This window comes from Nannospalax galili, unplaced genomic scaffold, assembly GCF_000622305.1.
Source record: "Nannospalax galili isolate Female #2095 unplaced genomic scaffold, S.galili_v1.0 scaffold114, whole genome shotgun sequence".
NCBI classification, from domain to species: domain Eukaryota; kingdom Metazoa; phylum Chordata; class Mammalia; order Rodentia; family Spalacidae; genus Nannospalax; species Nannospalax galili.
In genome coordinates, this window is record NW_008336930.1 from 4,060,944 (window position 1) to 4,080,190 (window position 19,247).

General features: G+C 41.4%; 1 protein-coding gene across 2 annotated transcripts in view; it reads left to right on the plus strand.

Annotated features, from left to right (window-relative positions):
* The window catches only part of Eif4e3 (eukaryotic translation initiation factor 4E family member 3), a 52,452-nt gene that overhangs the window by 31,141 nt on the left and 2,064 nt on the right, over positions 1-19,247 (plus strand). For both annotated transcript variants that reach the window (XM_029562817.1, XM_008831591.3), the window contains exons 3-6: positions 5,307-5,401; positions 6,803-6,863; positions 9,673-9,739; positions 14,046-14,201. In XM_029562817.1, coding sequence (XP_029418677.1) covers positions 5,376-5,401; positions 6,803-6,863; positions 9,673-9,739; positions 14,046-14,201 — 310 coding nt within the window. In that variant the 5' untranslated portion in view covers positions 5,307-5,375. The remainder of the gene's footprint in view (positions 1-5,306; positions 5,402-6,802; positions 6,864-9,672; positions 9,740-14,045; positions 14,202-19,247) is intronic.

The window sequence follows — 19,247 nt, forward strand, 5'->3', positions numbered from 1 at the left end:
ACGACATTCACAGTAACTCATGACAGTAAGATACATACCCTGAAGCAGTCAGTGATTGAGAACATATTGATAATGCATTGATTTTTAAGTGTGTTGGCCTTGATCCTGGGTGCTTCAGATTTACCTGAGAGAAGGTAAAATGTCTCTGACTTTCAGAGTTCCAGTCTGGGGACATCTGTGTTAAAGTCACTGCCTCTGGGACCTCTTGGTCCTGGCTGGTGCTTCAGAGCAAGGTAACCATGCATAGATGAGGTTCTGTTACCTGTGCTTGTGTTGTTTATCCCTTCGGATTGTAGGTTTCTTGAGACTGTTGAAATTGTCATTTGTTTATGTGTGATGGCACACATCTTTAATTCCACTACAGGAAGAGGCAGGGGGAATCTCTGTGAGTTCGAGGCCAGCCTGGTCTACATAGTGAGCTCCAGGCCTGCTGGGGCTACAGGGAGACCCTTAAAAAATAAACAAACAAAAAAAAAAAAATCCAGTCAAAGAGACTGCCTGCTTCTTTCTGATCTCCATTTCATCTCCACAGTTGGTGGGAAGCCCCTGACAGCTAACGACACCTAATATGTGATCTCTTTGTTCAGTGTCTCAGAAATACTGTCCTCTACCCTGTGGCAACACTGAAGAAAACCAACTGACTCCCCTCCTTCTTCTTCCCTCCATCCTTCCCTCTCTCTTTTTCCTGACTTCTCCCCCTTTCTCTCCATCCCTGCCTTTCCTTTCCTCCCTCTTGTTTCCTCCCTCCTTCCATCCTGCCTCTCTCTTTTCCTCCCCCTCCCTCCCTCTTTCTCTCCGTCTTGTCCTTTTCCCTCTCCCCTATGCTCCCCCTTTCTCCTCTCCCTTCTTACCCTCTTTTCCCCTTTCCTTCCCCCCCTTTCCTTCCTTCCTTCTTTCCAGCCACATTTGCTAGGTGATTCAATTTTTGTTTTGTTTTACAAGACAAAGATCACTTTGTTTTCTGTCAATAAACAGCATCTTTCCAACTTTTCAATTATAACCTTTTTCACTTTTTCTTCAAATCATTTCAGTTGGAAACTAAAGAAAGAATCTGACAACTCTCCTGGTAATGAATGGTTATCTGTGGCAGAAGATTGTCAAATGGGACATAATTGTTTTAACTGAAACCGTGGAGTGCGGCTGTATCACATGATTGCCATATTTGATGAGTCTGACCACACTGAACTTCCCTACACAGGCCTCCTGAGTGCTTTCAATGCACTGTTATTGAATCACCCAATGAGGTAGCCATGTCATACTCAGCTATTACAGGGGGCGACTTGGGGTTCAAGGACTGGGGCCGTGTGGGTTATCCCAAGAACCAGTGCCTTAAATTCAGCTATTAGATTCTGTCAGGGGTCTCAGTTACTCAAGGAGCAGAGGAAGAAGGATGCTGAGAACCTACAGCCAGCAAATGGGCCCCTCTGCTACAGCTGCCCCTACACCTTTGCTTAGTTCCATTACAGTGCCCTACATGCAACTGAATGAAAGCTGCCCAAGGCTTCTCCTAGCTCTTGGGTAATCATTAAGGGTTTCAGGGGTAGGGGTGCACTTGCCATCATTAATAAACATTGTACTTAGTTTTACTTTTGCTGAAGTGCTCTATTGCAGTCCAAAGGGAATTAATTATAAGCCTAGTGCTGTTTGCAAAGTTGACTCTATAGTAAAATTTATGTGTGTGTTTCAGAGTATGTCATCGTGATTCATCAAGCTTGCACTGCTTCAGTACCCTGACTCCTGGAGTATCAGTCCAGGAGTGTGTAGCTCCTTCTTCGAGCTCGTAAACGATCAGCCATACTAACAGGAAGACCTCAGAGTAGATGAGGCTTACAACAAGGAGACGGCCATTTAGTTCCATTTGCTATTTAAATGGGGCCCTTCCTATTGGCGCACCTGGGTTTTTTGCTTCCGTTGTATGTTCAAGCACAAACATGCACAATGTGCTATAATAATAATATTGTAATAAACAGCCTCTGAGCTCAGTCCATCATTGCATCTTTTGGGCCATCATCTCTTCCTGCCAGATTTGCCAAGGTTCACAAGCTCAGGATCTGCTTTTGTTTTTATGCTTCCAAAGCTACCTCAATGGGGTATTTAAGCTTTTTCTTACTTTTGGAATGAAAGAAACATTTGTCTGTGTATGTCTTTCTCAAAGTACTTCAGATATTACACAGAAAGTCAGGACTGGAGAATACTGGCAGGGATGCAAAGGTAGGAACCATGGAAGGGATGACCTTCAGAGTTGAAGATTCCTGGTACCAGAATCCTCTTGGTGCTCCCTTAGGCAGGGCTCTTCATTTTAGCATTATTCTATTCATGGACTCCTCAGAAATTACTGCCACATTATAGCAGGAGCCATGGGCTGGAGTTAAGATGGTCACCAGACTCAGTGGACTTAATGGCATCTGATTAGTTGGAAGACATTGCCAACAGGTGTCCCTCCTTCTGAGACCTCATGCATGCCCTGACTGTGACTTCTAAGGCTGGAGAAATATATACATAAGACATAAAGTAGTATGATTAAAGAAGATAGCTTAGGGGTTAAAACAAAACAGGAGTTTTGGAATCACAGTGTCTAGATTCAAATGTCAATGCTACCTAGTCACAGTAACAGCACAAACAGAAGCTGAAGTGTTGGAGAGATCTTCCTGTAACAGAGTGCTTGTAGCACCAGCCCCTCCCTAGGCACGCCTAGTTTACCTGTTTAAGGATCTACTGTTAATCTATTCGTCTTTTAGTGATTTTCTGCTTAACTGCTATTTTGGTAGATGGCATTTAAAGTGGATTCTTCGCTTATGAGTCTACCAATGCATACTTCATAGCCATTGATTTTCTTACAGTTCACTATTTCCACCTTAGTGGGTTATTCAACTACTGTATGTGTGTGTGTGTATGTGTGTGTGTGCGCACGCGCACCCATGCTTGTGGTGTGGAAACTAGAAGGCAGCCTTGGCAAGGACATGCGTGCCCTGTGTCTTAGGCAGCTTATTGCTTGGCCCCTGAGCTATTTATTCTCTGTTCTTGTAGGAACAGAAAGGATGAGGGGTGGAGCTTAATGTGGTTCATCTCTGTTTCTTTTCCACCCTCAGCCTCAAGTCAAAGACTCCTTTCTGTCAGAGTCCGAGGAAGTAACAGTTTAGTACATATTAAAGACACTATTAAATACCACACTTGTCAGAAGATTAGTAAGATCCTCCCCGTTGAGTACGTGTGTTTGTTTTAGAACAGGGCTTTGGAAACAACTTTTACTATTGAAACTTTTTATCTGAGAACATTTTAAAACATTAAAAAGTTTTTATTTGTGTTTTATGTGTTTGAATGTTTTGCCTGCATGTAAGTCCACCACATGCATGCGGTGCCTATGGAGGCCAGAAGAGGATATTGGATCTCTTGGAACTGGAGTTACAGATGGTTGTTAGCCACAATTTGGGTGCTGGGAACTGAACCTGGGTCCTCTGCAAGAGCAGCCAGTGCTCTTAAATGCTGAGATATCTCTCCAGCCCCTATCTGATTAATTTTTGCATGATTCTGGGTATGTAAGAATATAAACTAGGTATACAAATGAAACATTTACTGGTAATAAATCATACATTTGTTTCAAAAAATGCTTTGCTGTGGATATAATTTTGCCCTTTATTAAAGACAAAAGCAAATTTTCATACTTATGAGATGAATATGCTTGTTTGTTTTTATATGAAGGATTAAATCTTAGCTGAATATGATATCGTAGGACATAGAATATCTTTCATATGTTTCAAATCTGATCAATATTTTAATTTTATAATTATTGGTGCTGGGAATGCTATTTTGCGTATATGTAGTACAAAATGACAAAAGTCTTTTTAGGGCCATTTCCAAAGTCATTGGAAATTCTGTCCTAATCTCAAGCCAAAATTCATATACCAGATTTTATAATCAAGACAGCAACTCAAACATCAATTTTTAATATTTTTTATTTATTATTTTTTGTGTATGAGTATATTGCCTGCATGTGTGTAAGTGCACTCATGTCGTGCAGGGCCCACAGAGGTCAGAAGGCAATGTCAGATCCCCTGGAACCGGAGTTACTAATGGCTGTTAGCTACCACATGGGTGCTGGGAATTGAACCCGGGTCCTCTGCAAGAGTAGCCAGTGGTCTTAAATGCTGAGCCATCTCTCCAGCCCCAAACATCAATTTTTAAAATCAAATATTCTAATACAATCTAATCCAAAGGTATACTAATTTGATACTTAGATGCTGAGGAGTGGTAGGAAAGTATTAAAAGTCTTTGTATTCAGTAATTAAACTATTATGTTTCTATCAGAACAGAGAGCTTTGTATGTACAGCAAAAACACTGCAGTTATAGCATACAGTCTCAAATTTGAGTCAAGGTGCTTCCAGCAGCATTGGTTAGTGTTGACCATGTGACAGAATTCAAAGTGCACATGTTGTATTTTCAGAAACAAGACTATAGTGAAATCACATGATCTGCCAGAAATGCCTCAGGTTCACTACACGTTAAATTTCAAATTACTTTTTGACTGTTGGCTTTCAGAAACCTCATACTGTTGCCAATTTTCTGTGACCCATGTGAGGTCATGGCCACAGTTTTAAGAGGCTGAGTTTTACAAGGTCAGTTTATTTATGAGACTCCTTTGACAAGTTAGAAATCATGAGGATCTTTATATAAGATTATATTGAAATGTGTAATATGAAACATGTTCTTCCTGTAATTTTTCTAATCAAATCTTCAAAAATATAAAAGATCTAATTTCCATATAAATTAAGGTTAACCAGATAGACTGAATTCAACATTTACACATTTTTCCCCAATGTCAATTTATAATTTCTTGTTTTAAAATACATATTATTGTATGTGAGGATTACAGTATTATGTTATGAGATATTGGTGGATGGTAAAATTGCTATTATAGTGAAGTAAATTAAGCTGCTCATCTCACATGGTTAATTTTTTGTGACAGCTAAAATCTACATATTTAACAAAAAACCTATCGCAAAACAGTTTTATTAACTTTGGTCCTGTCATTGTGTACTACCTTTCTGGTTTTATGTGTAGACGTGTTTATAGAAATACTTGCTTTATAATAATAGAGTCCCCAAAAATGGAACCTTTCCTAACATCTAAGAATGAACAATTTTTTTTATGTTAAATGTCAAAAATTTTGAGGAGCTACTGAGAAAAATTCACACAGAATGGCTAAGAGTTAGAATCAGTTTTTTTTTCTTTAACACATTTTTTTTTTTTGCAATGTACCAGCATAGTTGACACTGGATGTATTAAACAAAGTGTTTTTCTTTTAAAGATATTCTGGAGTGTGTACAACAATATCCCTCCTGTGACCAGCCTGCCTTTGAGATGTAGTTATCACTTAATGAGAGGCGAGAGAAGACCACTTTGGTAAGTGTGCATGGTATAACTGGAGGTCAAAGTAGGAAGGAGATGACTATGAACCTCACAAGAGATCTTTCCACTTTCAGCCTTTCTCTTACAGAAAGTCTGCCCTATTCACTGAGGCCCAGGGTCTCAGAGGAACCTGGTGTATTTTCCAAAAAAGCTTGGTATAGTGATGAAGTGTTGGACAGAAAGTTAATTTGCCCAAATATCCTTCAAACTTTCAGTTATTTACTCTCAGGTGAAATGCAGTTGTGTTTAGGCTCATTCAATAGCAAATAATAGGAGCCTAAATTGAACAAAAGGTAGAATTTGGTTGGGACCTGAAACAGCAGTCCACAGGTAGGGCTGCTGTCCCACTCATCTGGCTTCCCGGTTGTTATCTGGACTCTTGACACTTTCCACCTGTTTCTTTTGCTTTCTCAGTTTTGACAGAGTTTTCGGGCAGGCTTTCCCATTAATGGGAAAACAGACCTTTTATGCTCCAGCACCCTCCTCTTTTTTTTTTTTTTTTTTTTTTTTCAATACTGAGAATTGAACCTAAAGCCTTGCATTACATGCTAGGCAATACCCTACCACTGAGCTACATCCCTAGCCTCCCCCTTTTTATGAGAGTGTCTTCACTAAGTTGCCCAAACTGGCCGTGAACTCTCTGTAGCCATGGCAAGCCTTGAACTTGCCGTCCTGCTGCCTTGGCCTTCTGAGTAGCTGGGATCACAGGCTTGTTCCACTAGACCCAGCTAGGTGCATTCCTGTATCCTGCAAGTTTACCAGTGTTGGCATTCTCCAGCTACAATAAAATCCAGGGCTCACTGCCATTGGCTCACTCAAGGTCATCTGTCTTCATCCTTGACTAATTGTGAAGACAAGGAAGAGGCAGTATTCTCATAACCAAACCTGGATTACAAGCCTGTCTTTAAAGCTAGATGTGGAGTTGACCCTACCAGAGTGGGTCTGATTTAAGCAGGGAAGAGATGGTTCATTACATGGAAATTGAGATGTTTTCCCTAGACAAAAAGCAGATGCTAAGCCAGTATCCACCATAGGAGCACCTGTTAGGCCTGTGATCCCAAGATGCTATGCAAGTGAAATGAGATACTATAATGAATATGCTTTTGGCATGTAACAGTCTTCATACCTACATAGCAATTGTGTCGATTGTCCACCTGCTTGAGAATAAGAACCTTCTGTTGTGTCACCCACACTCATCTCCATCACAGCTGGTTCCATTTTGCTCTATTCCCTTCTTGTTTTTCATTCCAATCAGGGGTCTGGGGAAGAGTTTACTGAAAAATGACTGCCGTTTTGTTTCTAAGGTCAGCTATTGTTAAGCCACATGCAGAGAGAAACACTTACTAGACCTACTTAGTAACTGGGCTTAACTTTAAATGTTGCTCTTTGATGCAGGGAGGAGGAGAGTAATGCAAAGGGTGGTGTATGGAAGATGAAAGTGCCCAAGGACAGCACGGTAGGTCTCTCTTGTATTTCCTAAGTCTGCCTTGGCCTGGGCTTTCATTGCTTGCATGTGATGAATTGAGCAGGTTGTGCTTTTCAGATCTTCTGCCCAGAAGTCATCTGTCAGGCCTGGGTTGAGCAATTCATTTGACACTAGTGATGGTTTGCCCTGTACTGTCACCTTGAAAATGGTGAGTTGATAGAAATGGTGCAGTGGCTTTCCTGTATCGTGAAGCCATCAAGGGCTAGAGCCTATAAACTTTATAGGAAAACTGAGGGTCTTCGTGGCAGATGTTTTCTCACTAGGCATGGCCAACACATGCAAGCTGGTCTTCCATAGGAGAGCAGGATCCTTCCACTGGAGACAGAAGCACCTCCAGAGGAATTGTGGCACAGAATGGAGAGTTTAGGGGCTCCCCATTCTTTGAGGTTCATGGAAAGCCGAGCAAGCCTCAGAAGTCTAAATTCCCCAGGATTGGGAAATTACACTTCACACTTACTTAAAATGATCACTCCTTTGAAAGTAGACAAAAGGAGGTGGGCATCCAAGTATATCCCTTACCCCTGTTAGCTCAGGGCTTAGAAGTGGAGGCAGGAGGAACATGAGTTCAAGTCTAACTTATGCTTGTACTGTGAAGCTCTATCTAAAACAACAAAAATAGGGGCTGGGGAATTGGCTCAGTTGATAAAGTGCTTGCTGTGCAAACAAGACCCGGGTTTGAATCTCTATTACCAAATGTAAGAAGGCTGGGCACAGCCATACGTACCTGTAATCCCAGGGCTGGGGTGTCAGGAACAGGAGGATCCCTGGGGTTTGTTGGCTAGCCAAGTCATTGATCTCTAGGTTCAGTGAGAGACCCTATCTCAAAAAATTAAGGTGAAGAAGCAATTGAGGAAGATGCCCAGCACCAACCTCTGGCCTCCACATGCACCTGCTTGCACATACACAAATGTGCATGCACATGAACATCAATAAATACATAAGATAAAAACTAAATGTACAGAAGGGCAGATGCTACCTGGTCTCACCTTTTTTTTTCTTATTACTTTCTTGTGAATATACTCAAAAAATTGAAATGTCTCCAGGAAGCCATGCACGTAGGCAGGAGTCATTTCTCTGTGAGCACATACCTAAAGATATGAGCAGAGCTGCAAACTACATGAGGCATGCAGCTAAGGGTTATGGTCGTTACTTGGCAGACATGAAAAATACCAGAGGGGCAAATCACAAACCAGGCAAGGTATATGGAACTTTCTGCCCCACCCCCTCTGAAAAAGAGAGCAGAGAGTAGACAAGAATGAGAGAATGTTAGGCTTTCATCTTTCTTCTTAAATAAATAGCCTGCTTTTCCCTTTTCATGTGCTTCATTACATTTATTTTTGAGTTGCTGGGGAACCACTGCAGGGCCTCACTTGTTTATATATCTTATTTATGCACCGTAGACTTGGATCTCCACTGGAGATAATCATGATGCCTACATCTATTCAGAAATCGCTCAAGGCACCTCACTACTTCCCTCAGCCACATTCAGGCACAAATACACATTCTTGTCTGCACAGGTGCCCAGGCTCTTACACCTCAGCCCTCCAGTAGATGTCTGGAAGGCCAGAGATGCCTGTGTTCATAACAGGAACATGAAGTCTCACTTGCCCTGACATCTTTTCCTACCACCAATGTCATCACCAACAGAGTTCAAGATCAAAGTTGGACAGATGGCAAATGAAGGTGCTTTCTAGCCAGAAGCTAAGAAGGGGAGTGTCTAGAAACAAGCAGGCTCCCTGGGAGTGAGTGTTAGTTTTCAACTCCCCAGTTAAATTCTGTTTCCTTGGTTAAAAGATAAGTAGCTTCTCCAAGCTTATTAGAACACAGTGATAAGCATTGTTATCAGAGTTAATGTATACTGAATGCCTGGCATATGGCATGCAGCTATTTATAAAGTGATCTTAAATCTGGAGCCCTCTTACTGTAATCACTGTGCAAAGCCCTTTGAATCATTCTTTGATGAATGCCATATTTGCAACAACCTTATGAGGTAAGCCCTATCATTGTTCCTTCATCCCCATCAGGAGACTGAAGCTCAGAGAGGTGATGGCCCACCCAGGTCACAAAGAGTTAAGTCAGCAACTTCTTAGGATTCAGACCTGGCTCTGGGAGCTTGTGAAGCATGACCTAGAACTTTCCAAAGGACAGACCTGGGAGAACTGTTGAGCCTCCTGTGAGCAAATTCTGGTTGTTTATCTGAAGGCATCCATACCTGTCCCATAGGAAGGAATTCAGTCGTCTTACTGGCAGGAGGCAGGCAGAGTGTGGGCTAATCATTATTTCCAGGGAAGCTGTACAATTGTACATTAGTTTACTACTTGGTGTAAACACCCCATCTGCAATGAATGGAATTTTGCAAGACTCTAGCTTTCAATAAACAGTAACATTCTTTAAAGTTCTTTGCTTGGGTAACATGTTAAGTACCATATCAGTTACAAGAAATGAAGGCTTTTCCTAATAGTGCTCAAATGTAATCAGTTGATACACTGGATCAGCAAGTGGTAAGGACTTCAGAAAGTACAGGGAGTTGAATGAATCCTGCCCTGGTTTCTCTGCAGTGCATGGGAGGCTTCACTAGCAATTAGCCGCCTTAAGATTTTAGATCATTGATATCTGTGTGGATGAAGCTGTGTGCAAGCTGTGCACAACTGCATGTGTTTACTTCCATGATTTGGGGGTGTCTACAGGTTCCAAGTGTGGGTGTGGAGTACATGTTTCCTTGGGACCTCGTGGCAATTACCTAAACGTTGTTTTTATTTTTATTCTTTCCTCATGTCAGTCCACAGTTTGGAAAGAATTGTTGTTAGCGACCATTGGGGAGCAGTTCACAGACTGTGCAGCAGCAGGTAGGAAACCCATGGCCCAATTGGCCATGCCCCTGTGTGCTTGGCTCCTGCTTGTTACTCAAACCTTTGTTTTTGTGTGTTAGGCTTTCTGCTTGCCTCAAAGATGTTGATTTCATAATTGTGAAGTCAGTTAGGCTTTTTTCTATGGTTGTAATGCTTGGTGTGAGATTGTGTAAGTATGTGTGTGTGTATATATATATATACACAGTTAACCCTTCCAATCCTTAGTTCTTGCATCCATAGATTCAACTAATCACAGATCAAAACTGTGAAAACGTTTATAGTAGAAAATGTAAATAGCATCCAAACTAAACACATAGGTACATTTCCCCCTTTATTGTCAGTTCATAAACAATGCATCATTACAACTGTTTACATAACATTTACATTGTATCAAGTATTATAAGTAAAAAGAGATGATTAAAGGTATAGGATAGGCTAACAATATAGCTTAGTGGTAGACTACTCATCTAACATGGAAAAAAGAAAAGAAACAAAAAAAAAGAAAAAGAAAAAAATAAAACACCACTGCAAATTAAATGAATAAATGTTATGTTCAAATGTCATTTTATATAAGGGACTTGACGATCCATGGTATGGAGGGGTCTGGAATTTATCCTCCATACATACCAAGGGCCAATTGTGTATTATATTTATATAAAATGTATATATAGATATATGTATGTATCCCCACATGTATTTTCCCTCATGACTTAATAGTAGCTGCAACCATCTATCCAATATAAACAGACTGAAAGAAAAGAAAATTCTAGTGTCAGTGGGTTTTTCACACACTTTGTAGTAGTTTTCCTATCGCTGCTTTCTGTCTCCAGGACAAGGACAGTGCCTGCCATGCCTAGCAGAGTCTGTTGGTAGATAGGCACAGTTCCTTCCTCTCTGTTCCTTTCCTTCCTCATGTTCTCCTGGCACTGTTCAGAGAGGCTGATTACAGAGCAGCAGGGATGCCTTGCTGTTCCTGCCTACGACCTCTGAGCTGAGGGTGAAACAGGGGCTTTGGGACTTGCCTTCAGACACTGCTTTGAGATGCAGAGTAAATTTAGAGGGTGATTTGGGTTTTTGTTTGTTTCTTGTTCTGTGTGTGTGCCGAGGCTGGAACTCAGGGCTTGTGCATCTAGGCATGAGCTCTTCCATGGAGTCACCCCTCTGTGATCCTTTTTTGTTTGCTTTGTGTTTATCACAAAACCATCCTGAAAGAAGTTGAATGCTTAAATGTCAGGTTCTCTTTTCTTCTTGGGGTATGCCTTCCCAAAGCTTCTGAGGACACACTTAGAATAATGGTTTTTCTTTTTTTCCTGTGCCACTTTTGGTTCAGGATTTTACAGGATTTTACCTACTTTCATTTGCTAGTGTGTGTGTGTGTGTGTGTGTGTGTGTGTGTGTGTGTGTGTGTGTGTGTGTGAACTGGCATGGAGCAATCCACCCTCGGACTTTGTTAGGGCTGTCTCTGAGAGCCCTGATCACCTTGCCAGCTCCATGGCCAGTTTCAAATCCACCTCACTAGCAGTTCAGCTTCTATGCTCTTATTTTACTGCTGGTGTATACCACCTTTTATTCACCTAAGGCAAAGCTTCAGTTAAGATGAAATTGTCTTAAAAGTGCAGATTCCTTCTGTTCCAGTGGGGGAAAGCTAGCAACTTTACAATACACAGCTCCAAATGAACCCTGTGTGTAGTAATAAGCACTCAAGTCCTGGAAAGAGGGTGCTATTTCCAGAACCAGGAAAAATCATTGAGAAGGAACAGTAAATACCCAGTATTGAGTAAAGCATGCCAGTTGTTCTGTGGGTGACTTAGAAAGGAGGGCACAATTACTATTACCCTTCAGCCCTTCCCTAGCTCTACTGCTTGAAGCAGGCTGGCTAATCTTTCAGGGCCTAGCTTCTATCATTTTTAAATTTTATTTTATTTTAATTTTATGTGTATGAGTGTTATGTCTACATGTATGTAAGTGCGCCATGTCATGCAATGCCTGAAGAAGTCAGAAGAAGGCGTCGGATTCCCCTGGAACTGGAGTTACAGACAGTTGTTAGCCATCATGTGGGTGCTGGGAATGGAATCCGGTCCTCTGTTAGAGCAATCAGTGCTCTTAACCACTGCGCCATCTCTCCAGCCTCAGCTTCTATCATTTTTAAGTAGTGGCTCTATCTGGTCCTGTTTCCTTCTATTGCCAGCACTTTTCCATAGTCCAGGTTTTGCTGGTTGATTCACCACATGCGCATTGTGTGTTTCCCATGCACATGCCTTTGTGTAAGAGCTTTAGCCTTTTTCCCATGCTGTTTATAAAAGGGCTGCAAGCCAAGCTGAAATATGACTGGCCGGCCTATTTGGCATCTGGTTGTGACCTTACCCACTACTAATAGTATAATAAAGGACAATCCCAAAGGATTGGAGAATCTTCATGTATCCCCCCCCAAACTAAGCTCATGGCATCATGGTCTTTCTTTAGGGTGGACTACTAAGCTGCCTTCTTTTTTATGTGATGATTTTGTTTTTACATAAAATTTATCATTAAGCTCTAGAAACTGGTATTTTTTTTTCAGTATAAATGACAAAATAAAAGACCAGGACTTGAAATATTTTTTTCTTGGTGAAGTTAGAAGTTTCTGAGGTTAGGTCATGAGCAAATGCAATCTTGATTTTTGTCTTAACTTAGTTTGAATGTGACATGTTTGCAGAAAAATCCTCACATTATCGTTGTCCCTAGTATATAGATCAAGGAGCAGGTCATTAACACACACACCCCTCACCCTCCAATCTCCCTTTGTCTTTGCTTCCTTTAAAAGATACCACCAATTCAGCTTCTAACACTATGGTCTAACTTTGGCTGGTTTTAAACACATAAATGGTAACCATAGCAAGGATCAAATTCATTCACAGAGGAAAGCAGGCAGGAAGGTGGGGAAAAAGGGAGGAGGGACATAGCCCACAAAAAGTTTCTTTTTTAAAAAAAATTATTTATAATTTTTATTTTGTATGTATGAGTATTTTACCTACATGTATGTAAGTGCACCCATGTTATACAATGCCTGCAGAGGCCAGAAGAGGGTATCAGATCCCCTGGAACTGGAGTTACAGATGGGTGATGGGCATTGAACCTGGGTCCTCTGCAAGAGCAACCAGTGCTCTTAAATGCTGAGCCAGCTCTTTAGTCCCTAAGAGAGTTTCTTTGTGTAGACAGGGAGTGCCATTATTTAAATCATACATATTCAAATGTCTGGGAGACAATTAGAAAAACTGATGGAATGAGTATTTCAATTTATAGGCGCTGGCAAATTGGAAAACACATATCAGCTAACATAAAATTTCCTAATTTTGGTGATGCTTCTCTTTCACATGTCATTTTGGGGCATAGAATATTCAAGTTCAGAGAGCTGACCCTGTTTCATGAATATGTAATGAACACGCGAAACTAGTAGTTGAAAGTCTTCACTCCTCTCGTTTTGCTGCCAATGAGGGTGAACAAAATGACTACACAGGAGCATACAGCAGTACAGTAGGGTTACCGTCCAGCCACCGTGTGCAAGTACCTCCATGCCGTCACCATGCTGGAAAAAGCCTACTTTAATCAGCATGGGTTGCTGGGTAATGACTGTTCACTGAAGGACTGTAATGGCTTAGCCTCACTTGGAAGATGCTTGCTCTTCCTCTACCCACAGTGTTAAGTGTCCTTACTTCTAATTCATCGTTTATCAGAATTAGAAGGCTGATTGTAAGAAGGAAGCAGCAGAGGGCAGAAGCAATAGGAAAAGACCAGACAGACAAACCACACAAAGCTGGACACTCGTAGTCTGAATCGAGTGAGTTTTGGGGCAAATAGGACTAACTGCCACAAGGACCCCAAAGACTTGGCAGAAAGTCAAAGAAACTTTTGCTGTTCTTAACAGAGACAGCCAGGCTTCGAGCAAAAAGTTCATTTGAGTTCACTTGGCTTTCAGAGGGCAGGAATTATGCAACCCATTTTAGAAAAAGTCTCATCAAAACAGAGTCAGAAATTGACAGAAAGCTTTGGGTAACATGTTAAAAAGGGTAAAATTACTTATCTGGAAAAGGCATTTGGCTGGAACACTCTGTTTATCTGAATCCCTGGCTAAATGTGAGCGGCTCTTAGTGTTTGTGCACTGAGGTGACGCCCCAGCAATCATTTGCTCCCCATAGAAGCAGTCACGTATGACAAGCTTCCATCTTAGGCCCAGAACCTACAGGTAAAGTGAGCAGGTGCTTAGATAGGATCAGACTGGATTGCAAGTGTCACTCATTTCATGTTTTCTCCTCATCCTCCCCCCCAGATGACGAAGTAATAGGAGTCAGTGTGAGTGTTCGAGACCGAGAGGACGTCATCCAAGTCTGGAATGTCAATGCCTCATTAGTGGGTGAAGCTACCGTGCTAGAAAAGATCTATGAACTTCTGCCCCACGTAGCTTTTAAAGCAGTATTTTATAAACGTAAGTGCTTCATTTCCAATTATTACTTTTGAGCTTCTGTCATACTTTTAAAGATAGAAACAGCAATGCAAAGTGAAGACAGAATCACTTGAAACTCTGTTAATTCAGAAAATAATTCAACAAAACACTCTTAGGTTTTTATTTAATCAAGTTTACTCTGAGAAATTAAAATGAGATTTTATTCTTGCCTAACTTCGTGCATCCAAAAAGTAAATACACATGTAGTTGTATTTGTTATTTCAAAAATTTAAACCTGATTTTGAATTTGTCATGCTCAGAGAAAATTATATTCTATTGGAAACAATAATAACCAAAAAAAATTGTCATTCAGTGAGCTGGCAGGTAGATATCCAATCATCCTTTCCTACACAGGAATTTATAATGTCTAACAGCTGTATTTGTCGGGAAACTCATTCTGAACTCAGGTGTGATTGGATGTTCTATTAAACCACTCCCTCATTACGGGCGACTGTGGCAGAGAGTTGCAAGAATTCACACGCAGTGGTGCAATGCACGCAGTGTGAGTAGTGAGTGTTTGGACCCATTCTCTCCATTGTGATTCATGTCCATTGCTTTTGTGTGCTCTTTTGAAGTCATCTTTTCATAATGCAACCATCTTAGCTCTGTTTAACTGGTGTTTAGTAGGTCAAACTTCAGGTTACACTTTTCACAGAGAGTTAGAGGAAAGGATGTCAGCCCTATACATGTTTACGATAAATTTTCCATGTCTAAAACTGTTCCTGGAGTCATTATATTTCATTGAATCTAAGGAGCTCTTGATCATAATATCCCCGATTATTGTTGTATTACCAAGAGAGAAAAAGTAACAGATTCCCAGTTAACCTATGACACATTGTTGATTCCCGAAGTCTTCATATATGCAGGGGCAAACAGGGAGCATCTTAGAATCCCCGAAATATTCTTCCTCATTGTCTTACTCTTTCCAATCCTTGTCAAACGGCTAAACATAATCAAACTTTGAGACTGTTCTCATGTGATAGCAGAATTGAAAACTCGGGCCTCCATGTGAAGAACCCTTCAATCACCAGCAGGGAGGTGCTGGGTGTACTTAGGCACCAATCCTTTGGATTTTGATTGAAAATATAAAACTACAGAAAAATGACAGAAAGGCCACATTGCAGAAGTTGCTATTGGCCATGCAGTGTGGGGGCAGGTTTACAGATACCATTCTCCTTCATCAGGGGTCCATTAATTATATCTTACCCCAGATATTGAAAGGTCTCCCAAGTTTTTTTTCTGTTTTTTAATCCATAAGAGTAGCTAACAGAAACTATAAATGGTAGTGTGAGTCATCGCCTACATACTGGAGACTACCCCACACTCGTTTACCAGAGGAGAAGAATAGTTTAGAATCACTATGTTAGACCCTCAGGATTTTTACACCATTTCAGAGATGTGACTCTGAGCAGCCACAGCTGCCTGTTTCCACTTTTTCACCCAGTGTCTAGGAGGTTGGTCTCAGAGGATCTCCAAGGTTCCTTCTCCTTCACAATTCTATGAACAGATTGCCAGTAACACACTGGTTCTCAGCAGCTCACCACCAAGTCCGTATTTCCTTAGATAATGAGGCTACAGAAGGATGGGCTAGCGTTAGGGCCAAGACCATAAACAAGGAAGAATAACCAAGGCAGGGTGATTCACTGCTTAGCTGTCAGGGTAGCTGCCGGGTTTGGTGGGGGGGTGGGGGAGTAGACATCTAGCATGGGAAAGGAAGTTGTACCCAGGCCAGCCGAATCAAGCCAAGCAGATACCCTGAAGCAGTTTAGCCATTGTCAAGTTTGTGAGTCAGACAGAACTGGCTGCAGGTCTCAGCAGAAAGCTGTATTTTAATGGCACACATTAAGATTTTAAAATTCAAAGTTGTGCAAATAAAAAATTAAAATTGGATACAAAACAAGCCATTCTCTATATTTTATATACAGCAGGCAGTCCTTTACTCCGCAGGGTTGCAGAGCACGTGTTGTAGAAGTGACTTAGAAAATGAGGTCTGGGCCAGAAATCTGGTTCACAGGGTGAACAATCCTGGGTGAGCTAGGTTGGAAGTGGCCAGTTTGTGCTTCTCCTCTCCCTTACTAGTGGGATCCTGGTACTTAGAAGTTTATAGCGGTAGATGGCTAGGTGACTACTGTGCACGAACAACCCCAGCATATCGAACCCTGGCCTCCCATGGGCAGATGAGGATCTGGATGTTGATACTCAAATGTGATTTCCATCCAGACTGATAATTTGAGGAAGAAATTCACAAAATGCATCCACTCCACCACCCCAGTTCTGTTCAGTTCCTCAGAGAAGCTGAAAGACAAAGGCTTTTAGCTGATGTATTAATTAGAGCAGGTGCTGGCAAACCAGGACCCTGAAGCCAAGCTAGCTCCCTCCCACCTCACTTACTTCCACACAGACGCAGCAAAGGATAGGTTCTAACCATTTTCATATGATTGGGAAAACTCAAAAGCAGAACTGTGTTTTGTGACCTGAAAATTATATCAAAATAAAATTTCTGTACCCATTTTATTGGCACATGGAAACACTCATTTGTGTTCATGTTTTCTGTGCTGTTTTAGTAATTGAAGAAGTGCTTGAATTACTACCAGAAAGTTTGCTGACTCCTTGATTAGAGAGCAGTTCTCTAATGTCTTCCTTCCACAGCTGCCCCAAGATTGACAGATGGTCCTTGGTGCCCAGACACAGTTCTGCATGCTCCCAGTAACCTCTTGACCACAGATATGGCAGTGTTTCAGCTTCAGCTGCCCCCGACTAGCCCCTCAAACCTAGAGATGATAAAATCTTTACAAAGTCATTGTCTCTGGACTTAAAATTTGCAAATCAGCCTTGCTGTTACTCTGTAGCTCCTCAACTTGACCCTGAAATGTGGTACATTTCATTGCAGACTAAACTATGTTTTACTTGGTATCTACCCTAAAAAGCATCTTTCTTAAAGATATACATTAGGGCTTAGTTGGTAAAGTGCTTGCCTTGCAAGCATGAGAACCTAAGTTTGATCCTCAGAATCCACATCAAAAAACTGGCTAGAGGGGCTGGAGAGATGACTCCAGCAGTTAAGAGCACTGGCTGTTCTTGCAGAAAACCCAGGTTCGATTCCCAGCACTCACATGATGGCTACCAGTTGTCTGCAACTCTAGTTCCAGGGCTCCGACACCATTCTCAGGCATTGCTTGGGACGGGTGTACTTACCCACATGCAGGCAATACACTTATACACATAAAAATAATAAAAACAAATAAAATATTGAAAAAATGACTATGGCTGGAGAGATCATGCGGTGGTAAGAGAGCTTGCTACATAATCATGAGGACCTGAGTTCTGATCACTGTACCCAGGGAAGAAGTTGGGCATAATCACAAATATTGTAACCCCAGTGCTATAGAGGAGACAGGAGGATCCCTGGAGCTTAGTGGCCACTAGCCTAGCCCAGGTTCAATGAAAGACCCTGTCTCAAAGGAATAAGGCAGTGAGTGATAGAGCAGGACACCCAGCATCCTCCCCTGACCTCTGTACTTAGGTGCCCAGATATGTACACTTACACATGGTGGTGAACACATAGCACACACACATATACCACATTCAGACATATACATACACAGAGACAAGTATACACAAAACTGAGTGTGGTGGCATCCACTTATAAGTCCAATACTGGGGAGGGTGAGACAGGTGGATCTCGGAGGCTTGCCAGCCAGCCTAGCCTCCTTAGCAAGTTATAGGCCAGTGAGAAATCCTGTCCCAATAAAACAAGATAGAAAGGGTCTGAGGAATGACAAACAAGGTTACTCTCTGGCCTCCCCAGGAGCTAGTGCGTGCGTACCCACACCACACAAAGTACGTCCACGCATAATCACAAAGTACCAGCATGTGCAAGTAAATAAAGATAGGTAGATAAATAAATTCAAAATACTAAATACTTACAAAGTTAAAGCTCTGAGAAACGTTCTATTAAATGAGTGCAAATTTCAGGCCACTCTTAGGGATTTGACCAGTCCTAGTCATCCTGAGAGTTACAAGGTACATATTATCCAAATGAATTGCTGGTTGGAGTAAATACCCAAGATGATCTTGAAGGACAGCTATCTTCCTCCCCCTCCCCCTCTCCCTCCTCCTCCTCCCAAAGGAATGGGAGGAACCACGGAGGTAAAATAGGCTAGCTCAGCTGTGTCTCCCTAGGTTGCCCTCTCTGCTAGTGGAGGGAGGAGTGAGTTGAGGCACTCAGGGTTGAGATCAGTCCTGACTATCAGACCTTGCCTTGTAATGATGGGCAGACACACTCTGGTTCAGGAGGTAGAGTTGTTTTCAGATTTGGCCTTTTGCTTTAGAGCAAATGTTATATATTCCATAGGTCTCCTGTTTCTTGTCTTCCACTTAATAAAAAAAAGACTTTGAAAGTATTTTTGAAAACATAAATTTTTATTATCAAGTTTTTAATTATAATTAGTAATTCCATAAAACAAATGATAGTCTTAAAAATCCCTGGAGTGGATTGGGGGTTGGGAAAAATAACAGATCCTTCAGTTTTATAAAACTTCATTTCCCACAGAAGGTGTTGAGAAGCAGGGGGCATAATGTAACTTCTATCCCCCTGTGTGGTTCTTTGTTTTATTTTATTTTATTCTTGAAGGTAGGCTTGTGAATGACTCTGTCTTAGGTGATAGGTCCCCTTCCCGTACATTTTTGTGGGACACACATTCCCTCAAGCATTTGCCTGGAGCCCTACATTTTCCCTTCATCAGCTTGCGGGGATGAATCATCCCCCCAGGCACAGCAAGAAGAAACAGGCAGCATGCCCATTGCTTGTTTATTCCTTGTTTTAATTTTCATTATTATGTTTCTCAGGAAATGCACGCCTTAGCTAACAGTTACTGGCAAAAAAAAAAAAAAAAAAAAAAAAAAAAAAAAAAAAAAAAAAAATAAAAAATTTAGGTTTTTTTTTTTTTTTTTTTTTTCTTTTTCTAAAAAAAAAATTTCCAGGGGAAGACATTGTCTATGAATCGCCAAGGCCAAAGAGACACATCT